Source organism: Apis florea, unplaced genomic scaffold (genome assembly GCF_048593485.1).
Source record: "Apis florea isolate Af1SG1 unplaced genomic scaffold, ASM4859348v1 contig_3068_pilon, whole genome shotgun sequence".
NCBI classification, from domain to species: domain Eukaryota; kingdom Metazoa; phylum Arthropoda; class Insecta; order Hymenoptera; family Apidae; genus Apis; species Apis florea.
In genome coordinates, this window is record NW_028256700.1 from 906,243 (window position 1) to 921,089 (window position 14,847).

The 14,847-nt window shown below is 32.0% G+C and overlaps 2 protein-coding genes across 2 annotated transcripts; one reads left to right on the plus strand and one right to left on the minus strand.

Annotated features, from left to right (window-relative positions):
• The first annotated feature begins 197 nt into the window (after positions 1-197).
• Positions 198-3,645, plus strand: Cdc45 (cell division cycle protein 45). Its single transcript, XM_003690875.4, has 9 exons — positions 198-592; positions 799-951; positions 1,029-1,238; positions 1,347-1,514; positions 1,591-1,826; positions 1,940-2,276; positions 2,373-2,767; positions 2,902-2,978; positions 3,063-3,645. The coding sequence occupies exons 1-9, from the start codon at positions 542-544 to the stop codon at positions 3,125-3,127; spliced, it is 1,692 nt and encodes a 563-aa protein (XP_003690923.1). The 5' UTR covers positions 198-541; the 3' UTR covers positions 3,128-3,645.
• On the minus strand, positions 3,263-14,697 carry LOC100865419 (nucleoredoxin). The gene is made up of 7 exons (XM_003690879.4): positions 13,743-14,697; positions 5,670-5,939; positions 5,183-5,283; positions 4,815-5,010; positions 4,639-4,729; positions 4,402-4,538; positions 3,263-4,326 (listed from the first exon to the last, which is right to left on the minus strand). Exons 1-7 carry the CDS (start codon positions 14,226-14,228, stop codon positions 4,099-4,101), a joined length of 1,509 nt encoding a protein of 502 aa, XP_003690927.1. The 5' UTR covers positions 14,229-14,697; the 3' UTR covers positions 3,263-4,098.
• Between the last annotated feature and the right edge of the window lie 150 nt (positions 14,698-14,847).

Sequence of the window (14,847 nt, forward strand, 5' to 3'; positions counted from 1 at the left end):
TTTAGATATGCTACAATATATAAAAATAGAATAATATTAAAAAGAATATTTTATAATCTGTTAGAATATTAAATTTTAAATAAAAAAGAAAAAAAGAAAAAGAATAAAAATAAATTTGATACTATAATACTATAATTTGATAATATAATAAAATAATAAAAATAAAAAATTGTTGGTTACTGTAAAATACCTCATTCATATCTATATATAATATTTTCTATGTATCCAGTTATATTTAAATTTGATTATATATTTTCAATTCTTAAAAAAATATCTTTTATACAATATAAAAGTATAAAATATAAATATTGTACATTATATCTTAATTTTTTATATTATGTAAATTCGAATAAATTTAAATATTTTAATTGAATTTATAATGATGACATACTAGTATTTTATATTCTGCATAGACAAGCATCCACTTTTGAATTGAAAGTTAGTTTACGCGGTAAACTTGGGGGTGGGTGAAATCGGTGAAATACAATAAAAGCCGAGCAGTGAATATAAAAAATATTCTCATGCCAAAAATCACTGCATCATGTTTGTCGACAACTTAGAAAGAGGATTTTATCGTTTGATAAAAAATGACGTAAGTTATTCAACATTCTGTTTTAAAAATTTATTATTTTATTGTTATATAGGTTAAGTAATTTTTCTAAAATTATAAATACATTTTTAAATTATTCTACTTAATTTATTTAACTTACTTTTTTTTAATACATCATTATATATTTTATCTTATTTTTTTAATTGTTTTATGTAATTAAAAATAATAATATAAATTCTTTATTATAGAGATGCCTACTATTGGTTAATTTTGATGTTGATGCTATTTGTGCCTGTAGAATTTTACAACAATTACTTAAAAATGATAATATGATATATACACTTGTACCTGTTCAAGGTATTCAAGATATGGTTCATGCTTTTGAAGAAAATTGTGAAGATGTAATAAAAATTTAAGAAACATATAAATACATATATTCCTCTGTATTAAACTTTATTAATATTTAATATTTATTTAGATAAAAAATGTTATTTTTATAAATTGTGGAGGTACATTAGACTTGGTGGATTTATTACAACCTGTAGAATCTGTGATATTTTATGTTCTTGATAGCCATAGACCTTATGATTTATGTAATGTATATTCAGAAGATCAAGTACGTATACTTGGTAAAATTGATGAAGATGATGAAATTCCAGAATACAATGATATTTTCAAAGATGATTCGGTAATTAATTTTATAATTTTTTACTACATATTATTAATTTAATTAGATATTGGACAATATATTAGATAAAAAATATATTGGAAAAATGTGTTTTACAATTTTTTTTAGTCTGATGAAAGTGAAACAAATGAAGAATTAGACAATGATGAATCTCAAAGAAAAAGACGAAGGTTAAATGAAGAAGATATTATTAAAAGAGCTGGACGAAGAGAATGGTCTGAGAAAAGAGCAACTATTTTATTTAATTACACACAATATAGTTACTATGGCAAATCAGTATGGATTATTAAAATATATGAATATAAAATTTTTATAGAATATAAGAATTAAAATATATTTTATATTTCTATAGAGTGCAATGCTTATGTATGAAATGGCATGGAGTATGTCAAAAGATAATCTAGATATGATTTGGTGGGCTATAGTTGGTTGTACAGAACGAACTATTCTTGATAAAATAGAATCAAGATTAAGTATACTTGAAGAAGGTTTTCTTCAAGCCCATGTATCTAGATTATCTCATAAACAAGGAACTGAAGATGATAAACCACAGCAGCAAAGTGCAGTAAAAATTACCTATGATAAAGAGTATCCTTTAGAATCAAATTTTTGTAAAATTTATAGTATATAATATAATATAAAATTAATGTAATATAATATATGATATAATATAAAATTTATTTCTTTACATAGAAATGTAGTCTCTTACTTGTATTATATCGACATTGGACTGTAGAAGCTAGTTTAAGACATACAGTACCAACTGCAGTGTCATTACGACTTTGGTCTCTTAGAGGAGAACAACGGTTAAAGGAATTGTTGGCAGAAATGGGTTTACCTCTAGCACAATCAAAGCAACGATTTTCTGCAATGGATCTTGCACTTAGACAAGAATTGAGACAAATGGTTGAAAAATTAGCAGGAAAATATAAACTAGATACTGTAATTGGGACAAGTTTTACTCTTCAATATGGCTATAAATTTAAATATTGTGCTTCAGATATAGTTTATGCTATGCTTGCTTTAATGGAATCTTCTGTAAGTTTTTAGTACTTACATATCTAACTAGTTATTAGTTTTTTAATGATTTTTAAAATAACACGTTAATATATTAACTTTTTTTTAATGTTTCAGTCAAAGGAAAAGTTACCGCAACGCTGTTTTTTAGATGCATCGGATTGTTTATCTCGCACAAAAAAAGATATTTTAGAAAACGGTGTAGAAAAAGCAAAGCTTATGCTTATTAGTATTTTTAAAACTGCACAGGCAATTTTACAAATGAAACAAATTAAAAGCGCTGGTTCATTTCTTTACATAATTATTTCAGACGGAACTGCTGACAGTCTTGTATTTGCACATCCATATCCGTTGATGATGTTGGCTCAGTTTACCTTAAAGGCTTATGTAGATTCTTCGAAAAATAGACGGGCATCAGAATGGCCACTTGTAGCTTCTTCAATATATAATGCAGAAGAACGTCTATGTTTTATGGTTGGTATACCTCCAGTGTGTGAAGATCAACCAAGAAGGTAATTATAAATAATTAATTTAAATTCATCATCAAAATATTGATATTTTAAAATTTTTTTATAATTTTTTTTTATAAAAAATTTGAATATTTTAAAAGAATGTTGAATTATCTTATGATATTTTATAATTATAGTTTATTTGGAAGAGCTTTTGAACAAGCAGCTAAAAATACAAATTGTTATATAGAAGCAGATTATTTTGATACAACAAGTATGTTATGTTTTTTTTAACTTTTTATTTTTTTAAAAAAATATTTATTAAAAATTTTTTAAATATTAATATTTTATGTTTCAGTAATAAGACTGAAAATCGAAGAAAGACCAAAATTTTTGGATGCTCTGGCAGCACTTCTAGCTTAAAATTTTAATAATTTATTTGACATATGAAAATTTTTTGAAAATCTTTTGAAAAAAGAATTTTCTTATTATTTATTTTTTAGAAAAATAGTACAAAATAATGATAATGAAATCTTTTTAAAAAATACGACGATGGGATCAATTAAACATGTTTTATTTTTTATGACATTTTTTTGTGACATATTGTAACTAATGAATATAAATTAGTAATATTTGTTTTATAACTAGTGACAAATTTAGCTTTAATCATATTGTAGATACGTGTACAAAACAAAATTAATGCTATATATATTATGAAATTTTCATTCACTATTATTTCATTTTCACGAATATTGATTAAAAAAATATTTTCAATGAAATAAATATGATTCAAATAATATTCAGGGTAAAACGTAACGTAAGAAATAAAATAACATATAAATTTGTAATGTAAATGATATATAATAAGTATAATTTTTTATATGAAAACAAAATTAACTTAAAAAAAAGTATCAATAAATTTATTCAATTTTTTACATTCATTTATTTTTTAATTTGTAAAATAATTTTAATTAAAACATGAAATTAACGATTAGTAATTATACGAGGAGAACTGAGTTAATAACGAACATTTGCTAGTAATTCAAGATATGTTCGACGTGTTCATTTGGCGTTTATTAAGTAATACATTATATAATATATTAACGTGTGCATGTGTGTACACTTAAAAATACAATTCGCTCAGTTTTTATTGACTATGATATATAATACATGTCTTTTGGTTACTTCCACAAAAGGGTGTGCGAATACAAGCGCCATTTTATGCATGATCCTTCCTAAGAAAGGAGCAATGGTATCACAGAGATAGGATTGAGAAGAGAGGATGGGGTTTCTTTTTTTGTGGTTGTATAATGACCACTTAAAAACTTAACTGCTCCTTCCTTCATATGGCTTCCAATATTTTGTATAAAATTGTCAATTGATTTTAAAAAAATTCAAGTAGAAACGTAATCATTTTTACCAGTTTTATGTACCGCGGCTATTTTGTTTATAGGTAATTTCTCATTACGAAATCCATCGACAAATTGTTGTACAGAATCTACAGTTATTTCGGCACCATCCTCCATAACTACATAAACTCCTCGAGGTATATCAATTGCTGTTAAGAGGGGCACAGCATCATCTAAACCGACAAATTCACGAAGAATATCCGACGTTTCACACTATAATATGAAATATAATAACCATTAGATTAAAAATAAATATATCTATTATATTTATATAAAATCAATCCTTACATCTAATGCTATATAAAACTGTAAAATATCATCTGGATCATCATAATTTGGATCATAATCAGGTCTATCTTGTCTGTATGCTTGTGCTGCTGGCAATAATACGCTTTCTGCGAATTGAATCTCACAATCTTCACCTTCTGTTAAGATATAATAATAAGGTAAAAAAAAAAAAAAAAAAAAAAAAACCAATTAGAAAGTTTTCTTTTTGGACATAAAAATTATACGAAATAAACTTACCGACAAAAAGAATAATTGCCGGTGCATCGTGCAACGAAGTAGCATATTTTTCAGTTAAAATATTCACCAAACGACTGGTCCACGGGAAATTCTGAAAAATTAAAAAAATAAGAAATGTATCGCAAAAAGTCGAAATGATAAAATAATCTAAGTCAATTCGGTAAATTTTCATTTACCAGTCCTTCAGGATCTTCGATTAACTCTGCTCGACCATCCAAAGTTATAATATTATCTCGGGGATCAAGTATCACTAAAGTGGGTATTGCTTGTACGTCGAGAGCTCTCGCTAATTTTCGTCGTCTCTCTTCTTGACTAAAAGGTATCCTCAACCAAGGCATCGTTTCAATATAAACGTTATAAGATTCTTCACTCCTGTAATATCATAAAAATCATAAATGTTTCAATTAATATTTATTCTTACAATTATTATAATTCTTATTATTACAAATATTAATTTACAAATACTATGGATATAAGATATATATTCCATATTTTGTATTGAAAATGAATAAATAATATATATATTTTTTAATAACCTATTTACCTATCTGAACTCACGAAAATCACTTCGAAATCGTGACCTCTCTCTCGAATTCGCTGATAGGTATCCACAAGTTGTGGGGTAAATGCTTTACAAGGTGGACACTATATAACGTAAAAAAAATAAATATATATATATATACATATAATATATGTGTATATTATTTTCTATACTTTTATACTTCGATGAAGGTTCGTTTCAACATGTTAATTATATAATGTTTTTTCCCATCTTGATACATAGAATTTATATTGAAATTTTTTATTAAATTTTTATACACGTTCTTTATAAGAGATTTTAATAAGTTTTTTAACTTAAACAGCATAAGAATAGATTGGAATTGCTAATCGATCATCGCGAAGAAAAAACTGGAGCACAAACAGTTTATAATTAGAAAAAATATATACACAGATTTATATATCAGTTTTCCAATATCCTTGGCTATATATAATATTCGATCATATATTATTATACATAAATACATATATACCCAGTGTGCGCTGAAGTAAACACCCTTAAAGCAATGACGCAATTCCTCGTGTAGCATGGGTTCGTTACTATCGCGTGCCCCACATGACAATAAGGGTCCATCCTCGAGTGCAGCCTTCGGATGAGGAGGCTTCCAAGGAAATTCAGCCCCGCTCGGATCGGCGATGGTCCGCTCTACGCCTCCTCTGGTTACCACCGAGCCGTTAGAACCGTCCAATAAAATCAAAGTCGGTACACCGGCCTTTATCCGATACCTCCGAGTCAGTCTGGTCTGTAAAAGAGATACTTGATCGCCTGTAAGAGTATTTCAATGTCGATCGTGAGATCCTTAAAACCTTCTTCATAAATATTCGCGAGAGTTACCGGTTCTTTGTTTTAAGTCGTAAGAGATTTATATTCGACGGGTAGCAATAATCTCTGCAGCTTAGCCCCCCCCTCCCCTCCTCCCCTTCCCCGATCAAAGTATGAAATCGAGAACAAAATATACAATTATACACAGGGTGTCTCAGCTTTTTCTCGCGAAACGGTGACAGCGAACAAGTAAGAAACGAATATTATTTAAAAAGTATAAATTTATATAATTTTGTTGAAAATAATGTTAAATAATATAATTTGATAAAATATACCAAGTTATTCTATAATTGAAATCTTTAATTTATCATTAAATAAAAAAACTATATTGTCTCTTTTCATTCAGACCACGTGTTAATAGAAGTTATTCACTCTCTAAATATTACTAGGTTTACATAGATACATATATATATAGATATATGAGTAACGTGAGAACGAAGGATAGTCGAAAGCAAATAATTTGAAAAGTTTTATCCTAAACTCGTGTACAAAAAGTTGCGTTGAAATACGATACGTTTGGAACGTTATCTCGCTCTCCCGACATGACGAAACGACATTATAAATAATTAATAAAAGAGAGAAAACTCTACGTGTTTTCAACTAGAACTTTCTTGCCATTCAATAATCGTAAATTACACTAATCAAAGCCATAATGCAATTCCTATCGATGTTTTACATCGCATGATTTTACGGAAAGATCGTGTTCCGTCATGTAAATCGCCGTTTGAATTCAGCTCGCACGGCGCGTGAGTATTGGCTACAAGTTAAAAAAAGAGAAAGAGAGAGAGAGGGGGGGGGAGGGGGAGAAGGAGAAAGATCGAAACCCATCAATTTCAGGAAGCGTGAGAGGAATAACGCGAACGGCGATAAAGCGAACGGAGCAGCGCGTGTGTGCACGTCCAAGAAATTCGTAACACGCAGCGGCCGGCCTCTGTTTCTTTCGTTATCCTTCTAGCACGCAACGAAATTCAAGCACGGCGAAAAAGGGCGCAACGAGTGTCTACAGGGGAGTAATGTCTGCTGACAATGGGTGCTATCCCTTCTACCCCAGCACTGCATGATTACAGTGCTACAAGAGGCAAAAGGGGAAGGGAGGGGAAGGGAGATGGAGGAAAAGGGCTTGAGCATGATAGCAGAAACTGGTTGAAAGTTTTTCAAGCCGGAAAAGATAAGAAAGGATGAACGTGTACGAGAAAAAAATGTATACACAAGGATAATTCGCACGATGTCAGATTTTCGTTTCTTTCTGAATAAGTAGTAGTCCACTTTTATTGCTATGCCTGAATCGAGAGAAATATTGGCAATTTTTTCTTTCGTTTCTTTCTTTAAAAAAAAAAAAAAAGAAAAAAAGAAAAAATAAAGATGTCTATATTTTGGTGGGACAAAGGTTGGTGAACGGAGTTCCGTTGGTAATAAGGATTTGGTCGGTCTCTTCTAGCAGACTGCACGATTGTAGTAGCATCAACCGTGAAAACAGAGATGATAAGAAAGCGAAGGGAAGCTCCTGCCTCGGTGGTGATAAAGGAGGATAGCTGTCTCGAAAGCTGCAGACCTCGGTGGAAATTCTTTTGTGAATTCTGAAATAGGCGGCAGCTGTAACTATTTTCTTCAGCTGTGCTATTCTGAATTTCTTGTAGTTTGAAATGTGTAATGAAGAAGATACTGTTGGTGAAGCTTCTGATGCTATTTTCAATTTAATTTAAAGATTATTAGATTTTGTATTATATTTTTTGTAAAAAAAATATATTCGATAATCTTATTAAATTAGAGTTAGAGATTTGTATATACAATATTATAAAATACAGTATTTTATATTTTGTATAAATGAATAATATAGTCCTTAAAACATACTGTATTCGAAACAAATTCGTTCCAAATAGAACATCGATTTTTGAGATCATAAAACGTGCATTGATAATTTTTGCCGATCGCATTGGAAAAAACTTACATAGTTCTCTTAGAAAGATGATCGATCACAATGTTCGTTAGCATTGAATACCGATTCCCGTTAAGCTGTCTGATTACAAGAGAACAAAAGGAGCAGACGAGATCGAAGCACAATGGACATATTGCAGAAGGCTTTTATACCAGACTAGATAATGAAGAACAGTCTAAGAGGTGATATAATTTTCAATCATTTCAGATTTTTTGATGATGAATAATTCGTTCGTATCATCGCTTCGTTTCATTTCTCATATAATTATTCCATCTACTTTTTATCCTATTTATATCATTCGATTCCTAAAAATATTATATCATTGATTTCACAATCAATATATTTTGCAACTTTGTCATCTAAAAACGTTTAAAAAACTGAACAAAAACAACATTCTCGCAATTCATTCAATCCATTCTATTTGAAACGAAAACGATTCAGTGAAGCAACAGAATCGAATAGCTGTCAGCCGGAGACAAAAGGATGTCTCCATCAGTGTTCAAAAGAACCAGAGATAGAGAGAGAGAGAGAGAGAGAGAGAGGGAAAAAGAGATTTCAATAAATCTTCGGTATGCGACACCTGTCGCGAGCTCAGTTGGCAAACAAATCGATCCTACATCGAAACTTTCACCCTAGCACTTTTCTTTCCTCTCCATAGTTTCTCCCCGCGAATCGAACGAAATCAAAGAACGAAGTAAAATTCTCAGTCGATGCGTTGCGACCGCGAGCACACAAAAGGGGCGAGCGTCGGAATAAGGCAAGAAGGGTCTTCTCTAGGTAGCCGAACGCGCGACGTCGTACGTTATCGCGACCCTCCACAGGGAGGCATTACCTCGTCCCTTCGTATATTTCCTACGCCGCTTTCTCGTTCGTTCCTACGCTTCGCGTATATATACGTTCGTTCGCCGTCTCCGTCTCGAGCGGTCGATAACGCGTACGTCCTCCCTTGCTGCCGCTCGCTCCACGGTGCTGTCGTTATTTCCCCCGGTGGTCTGTATGTCCCCTACCACGCCACTTCCATCGCTCCTGCTTGCTCGTTCCCCTGTGTCGTCCTTGCTCCATCGCCCGCTTACCCTCGTCGATTCCCTTTCTCCACCCGGGGTTTGTATCGGTACGAAAAATATTCGCGTCATACCATTATTTCCATCGAGCGTGTGTACGCGTGTATGATTGAAACATGGATGAAATTAGATATTATTTGTAGGTATATTTGTAACGGTAATCGAACATCGAATATCCGTCGATAAGAAAGATTGCACTTGTGAAAATCGATAATTGGAAGGAATCAATTGTTGTTTCTGGTTAATTATTTTGAGCATGCGGAAAATGCGGAAGAGAATATTTTAAATAGGAAATGGACAGGATAATTTGAAAAACGAATGTTTTTTACTGTTCGTCTTCTACCAGACACTCTGCCGCTTGGTCTCTCTCTTTCTCTTTCTCTCTCTTCGGCAAGGGAAACCCCTTGCCATACCGTGACATCGGGTAGAAGACGAGCGATGGAGGGGAAGGGATGAGATCACTGTTGACTCGTTCGCGCGCGTTCAATCGCCTCCTTCGTGAACGGCAGAGGTGCACAACACCCGCTTTGTCGCGGTAAATTTTGCGGAAAAACTTTTTTACCGTTAAACGGTTTACTCTTGCACGCATATTTTGCATTATATCGCGATAATATCTTATTCGTGAATGTACAAATATGAAGATTATCTTTCTTTCCAAGATTATCTTTCTTATCGAAATTCGCTTAAATCCAAAATTACGAATCTTTTAATAAATCGAAAAAATGAAAAATAATCTTAATAAAAATATATCTTGAAATTCGCGTATAGAATATAAATGAAAGAAAATGATCGTCCATTTCTCTTTCATCTATCTATTCCATATCAATGTTCTTGAATTTTATTAGGTTTAGAATTTTTATTTAATTTACGTTAAATTATGGATAAAACTTTGCATATCTTTCATTACGTTACATAAATGTTTAACGATTTATATTATATATGTGTATTTATAATATAGATTAAATGTCACGTCGATTTGACGTGATTTATGAACGTTAATAATCGATTTAACGAAGGGATGAAGATAAATTCTTGCTATTTGGAGTTGCGCACCCCTGGTATATACAGATATCGCGGCCTCCCGACATCTCTCGTCCGACCGAGACTGACGAGACCACTGTATTTCCATTGGTCAACCCCAGCAGCGTCTTAAGACTACCATGCTTTCAATTACACGCAAACGATTATACGTTTACGTACAATCTGAAAATATTGCGGAACATAGAAGAATAATTCGTATTCTATCGAGAATCGATTTTGTAAGGGTTAACGAACGACAATGGATACGTGTTTGAGATTCACGTTGTCATCGAAGTATGTTCTAAAAGAAGAAAAAAAAAAGAAAGAAAGAAAGAAAAAAAAAGAAACACAAAAAAAAATTAATGTCGCTTAAACAAGTTGAATTAAGATGATCTCTGGCGAGACGAATTAAACAGATAAAAGACATTGAAAGAGCATCCGTACGTTTGCGGCAAATGACGTAGAAGATTTAATTTTTTTTCTCGTGCAACTTTCTATCACTTTTATCAGTATGATACTGTTGGTTGTACAACGTCAAAGCATTGGGAAGGTTTCACGCGAGTTTTCGAGTCATAGGCACTGGAATACATTTATTCGGGCGATTCGCACGTACTTCACTTTTCCTTTGACCACTGCCGAGTAGGTCGTGTGTAATCTACACGATATGCCAGCTAAAAAGCAGACAGGAGCAGGAGAGGAGTGGATGTGGGTGGGTGGAAAGGAAGCAAAGAGAGGGAAAGGGGTTACATAGCGCCGCGTACGGGCCACTCTGTGTACGAACTACCTCACAGTCTATCTAGATTCCAACGTTTCTCTTATTCCTTTTTTCTTCCTTCCATTTCACTCGTTTTCGTGGGAAGAGACCTGCATCGCCACCGATTCACTCTCTCCTTCCTTCCGATGTATATTCAAACGTAAACACGTATCTCTCCTCTCTTTTCGTTTGCTACCTTTCGTCGCTTTCTTGATCTCGCCGGTCGAATGAGAAAGCTATTTGCGGAAGATATGGGTCGGCCACCCCGAATGCAAAGGTTGGTCGGCTTCACTCTTTTTCTCGGCTGCTTCCCCATCCAAGGTAAAGGCGTGCACCTTTATGAAACGGTTTACGTCGTACAAACGATGAGCAGCGTACCTCTATTACTTAGCTGTTCAAGCAGCTTGACATTGTAGCATCATCCCCTCACTACCACCACTAGTAAACGTTCAGTTTTGTCAAACAAACTGGACAGTTCTTTATTCCTTTCCTAAGAAGATATCAACCTCAGAAGTTGCCAACAGAGGTCAATACGATCTGTATTAACGATGCATGGTAACGTTGCGATAGCTTTATTATACATAACCTCTTCCAATTACTTAATTATCTTTTTCAGTTATTGAATTTATATCATAAAATATCATTTAAAACATTTCGACGAAGAATTAAGAGTTTATTTAAAAGATGTTTAGAGATTCTCAATATTCATTGGGAATTCAGGTCTCGGATTTCTTTAAATAAAAGTTGAAAAAGGAGATTATGTGTGTATGAGAGAAAGAAAAAGGAGAATTTGATCGTTTCTTTCTTACTGCTATGTTTCAGAAACGAAAGTTGCTCTTCTCATTGTTAAATGAATGAAACGGTGTACAAAGAAGCTACGATTTCAAGGGGGTGATTCCCAACATGGATCAGGTAGATAGGCGGAATAACGAGCAAGGAAGAATCACGAAGCTACTTGACGCTAATTGCGCAGGACGCTTATCGTTACATTTACTCACGAATCAGAGACTGTTGAGTATATGTATATGTATTACAAACACGAATAACTTGAGTGGCTTGACTAATGATCGTGGAAAAAAGACAGAATAACGACCTCCGATCGTCTCTTACATTCACATGCCGTTAATGCGTATACAGTGAATAAGTATCAAGAATTGTCATCTTTCATAGAAATTTTGTACCTCTATCTATACGCACAAACGATTCAACCAGTTGACTCGAATTTCGATATAGAAAGCTATACGTTACTTTCTTTTTCTTTATTCCTCTTTCTTTTTCCTATTGAATTCGTTACACCAATGCAGTACTAGAACCTCGTTAACATGGATAAAAAGTAATACGGGGGAAACCGAATATCCGTTACGTGTGTGCGAAATGTAGTAATGTAACCGTAGAGTCACTCAAACTTTCGAGACAAGAGATATGTGCGTCATCATCGAGGTGCGTGGGTGATGAAAAGATCAATGTACGAAGCCGGTCTGCCGTCTGCATTTAATCGCCACGAATAACATTTCTCATCTCAATTTGGACTTATTCATTTACTCGTTCTCAATTAAAACGAATAAATAAATAAACGGAAATAACTGCAAATACTTCGTAAGATTTTTAAAATTATTCGTTTGAAAATTTACAACGTTTCATACAGTTCTTTCTGTAAAGAAATCTTAATTTAATTAATATGTAATTAATAATATTTTATTAATACTAGTCTTTTATTAAAATATCTAAGATTATTTTTTTGTCTATCTATAGAATTATTATTATCTTTTATGATATGCAATTTAATATTTAAAAATTTTACGTATAAAATATAAAAAAGGGAAAGAATTTCAAAAAAAAACTTTCGCAGGAACGAATTTCATCGATGCTCATTAAAAAACAACATTTGATCTGAACTGAAAGTATATTCGTAGCAAGCCATAGAGGAGCAGATGTTTTGTAGAAAATATTACGAACGATTTTTAGTTAGAGAAAGTCGACTCTGCCTTGTGTGTCGGTGCAAATAAAATCGGACCCTAAATAGCACGTCTGGCGAGGGGTTAAAACACCCGTTGGAAATAAAAAAGGCACTGCGCGCACGGTCCTTCTGCATAACGGCATGTGTACCCCTTCTATGTGTACATGTGTAACTTTATGACAGACATGTGTATACAAATTTCAAATGATACGCTCGCCTCAATTGATCATAGCCCGTCTGACCGTAAAATTCGCATAGCAGACGAAAAATCGTAAAACGCACGAAAAAAAAAGCTGTAAGTCGCGAAATGAAACATGGAAAAATCATTATTTTATATATTGTTTCAAATTGATAGAAACATATATTTTTATAAATATATTTTGTGAAATGTTAAAAATTATTAGTTCATTTCAACTATTATTCGGCTTATAATTAATTATATAATTAAATTTAATTGAAATTTATGTATGATTACGTTAATCAAAATAATAAAGATTCTGTGATATCGTTTTAAAAAATGAATGGGAGATTGAGTAGAATTTAGAATTGTTTTTTCGTTTATTATAATTTTAAAATAAAAAATTGCTGAATCAAAACGATCGAAAAAAGGAATATATATGGCGCGCGTAAAATATAAAATAAAAAAGTAGATAATAAATGAAAATATTTTAAACAGGAATATATATCTTTCTCGTTTCTTAAAAACTTTAAGAAAGAGAATTTTTGTTAAATTATAATAATGAGATTATTAATGATTAATGTTAATGTTAATATAATTTTAAAAATCTTATGAAAAAAAATATGTATTAGTATTAATGTATTGTGATATATTTGCGATATTTTTCTTTAATATATATATATATATATATAAATGATAGAAAGATAAGAAAAAAATTCAGCAAAATAAAAATACAACAAAAATTATATCCTAAAATATTTTGATAAACGGAGTTAATGTAATCAAAAGATAAAGAAATAAAAGTAATAAATTTTACCTTCCTCTCATAATCTAAATTCGGTACAGCCAACCAGGGTAACTCGGAAACGTGTGCACGGAAACTCTCTTCAAAGTCGAGGACATCGGCTACGTTACTCCAAAGAACCACGTGCACGACCTCGAACTTTTTCCTCCTTTCTCTTCCCCTGCTGGAATTTTCTGCATCCCGGTCATTCTCTGTATGCGACAAGTTGACATTCGTGTACAAATCAAGTAGTTGACGTGTAAAGTCATCGCAGGTAGCACCGGGATTAATAAAACTAAAGTATACACCGATCACTTCACAAGTTGGTCGACCGTCTTCATCGACAAGCATACCACTTGCATCGCACGGTTTTGTGTCCTGATTAACCTGACTGCACCGCGACAGTTGTTTACCGAACAGTCTATGTTGCCAACAGACTGATTTCGCGGCGGCCGCAGGTGACTTTTTCGTTACGTTTCCCGAGCTGGATGATGCCTGCTCGCTACAGCACGCGGCCATCGCACGTAATAATTAGCCCGCTTCATTCACCGGCGACACGCACCGACAAACTTTTTATCTCTATACCGCTCCAAATCGAACTCGATACTTCTTGCCGTCAACGCCGACTGATTCACGTTTCGCTGACTCGGAACCCGCGTCCAATCACGAACAGTTCTATCCGGTCGAAGCCGAGCGCTCCCGAATTGAGCCGATGGAAGCGCGCTTTTTCATCAATGCATTGAAATTATATATCTTTTTTTTTTATTTCTAAGTATGCATGTAATTAACTTTAATATATAGTAAATGTTACATAGATTATTCACTTCTGTAGTAATCATTCTTAATAACTATATAAATATAAATATATATCAAAAGACAAATTTAAAAATTATAATTTATTTTTTAAATGAAAATTGATGTTTATTTGTAATAATGTATTTTTGTACATTTATAATATAATTAAATTTGAAAATAAAATTAGATGTAAAAAATATTTTTATTGTATATATTCATATAGAATATAAATTTTGAAATATTTATCTTAAAATATGAAAAAATAAAAAAATATAAAAAAAAATTATTAATTTTTAAAAAATAATTTTAATTTATATATATTCTTAAAGATATAAATAGCAAT

Bases quoted from the DNA above. Each gene is read 5' to 3' on its own strand.
- Cdc45 (XM_003690875.4), top strand. From the start codon at position 542: ATGTTTGTCGACAACTTAGAAAGAGGATTTTATCGTTTGATAAAAAAT. The intron at 1,515-1,590 runs GTATGGATTATT...ATATTTCTATAG, and splicing joins ATAGTTACTATGGCAAATCA to AGTGCAATGCTTATGTATGA. The intron at 2,979-3,062 runs GTATGTTATGTT...TTTATGTTTCAG, and splicing joins AGATTATTTTGATACAACAA to TAATAAGACTGAAAATCGAA.
- LOC100865419 (XM_003690879.4), bottom strand. From the start codon at position 14,228: ATGGCCGCGTGCTGTAGCGAGCAGGCATCATCCAGCTCGGGAAACGTA. The intron at 5,011-5,182 runs GTAAATAGGTTA...ATGATATTACAG, and splicing joins ATTTTCGTGAGTTCAGATAG to GAGTGAAGAATCTTATAACG. The intron at 4,327-4,401 runs GTAAGGATTGAT...TTCATATTATAG, and splicing joins AGTTTTATATAGCATTAGAT to TGTGAAACGTCGGATATTCT.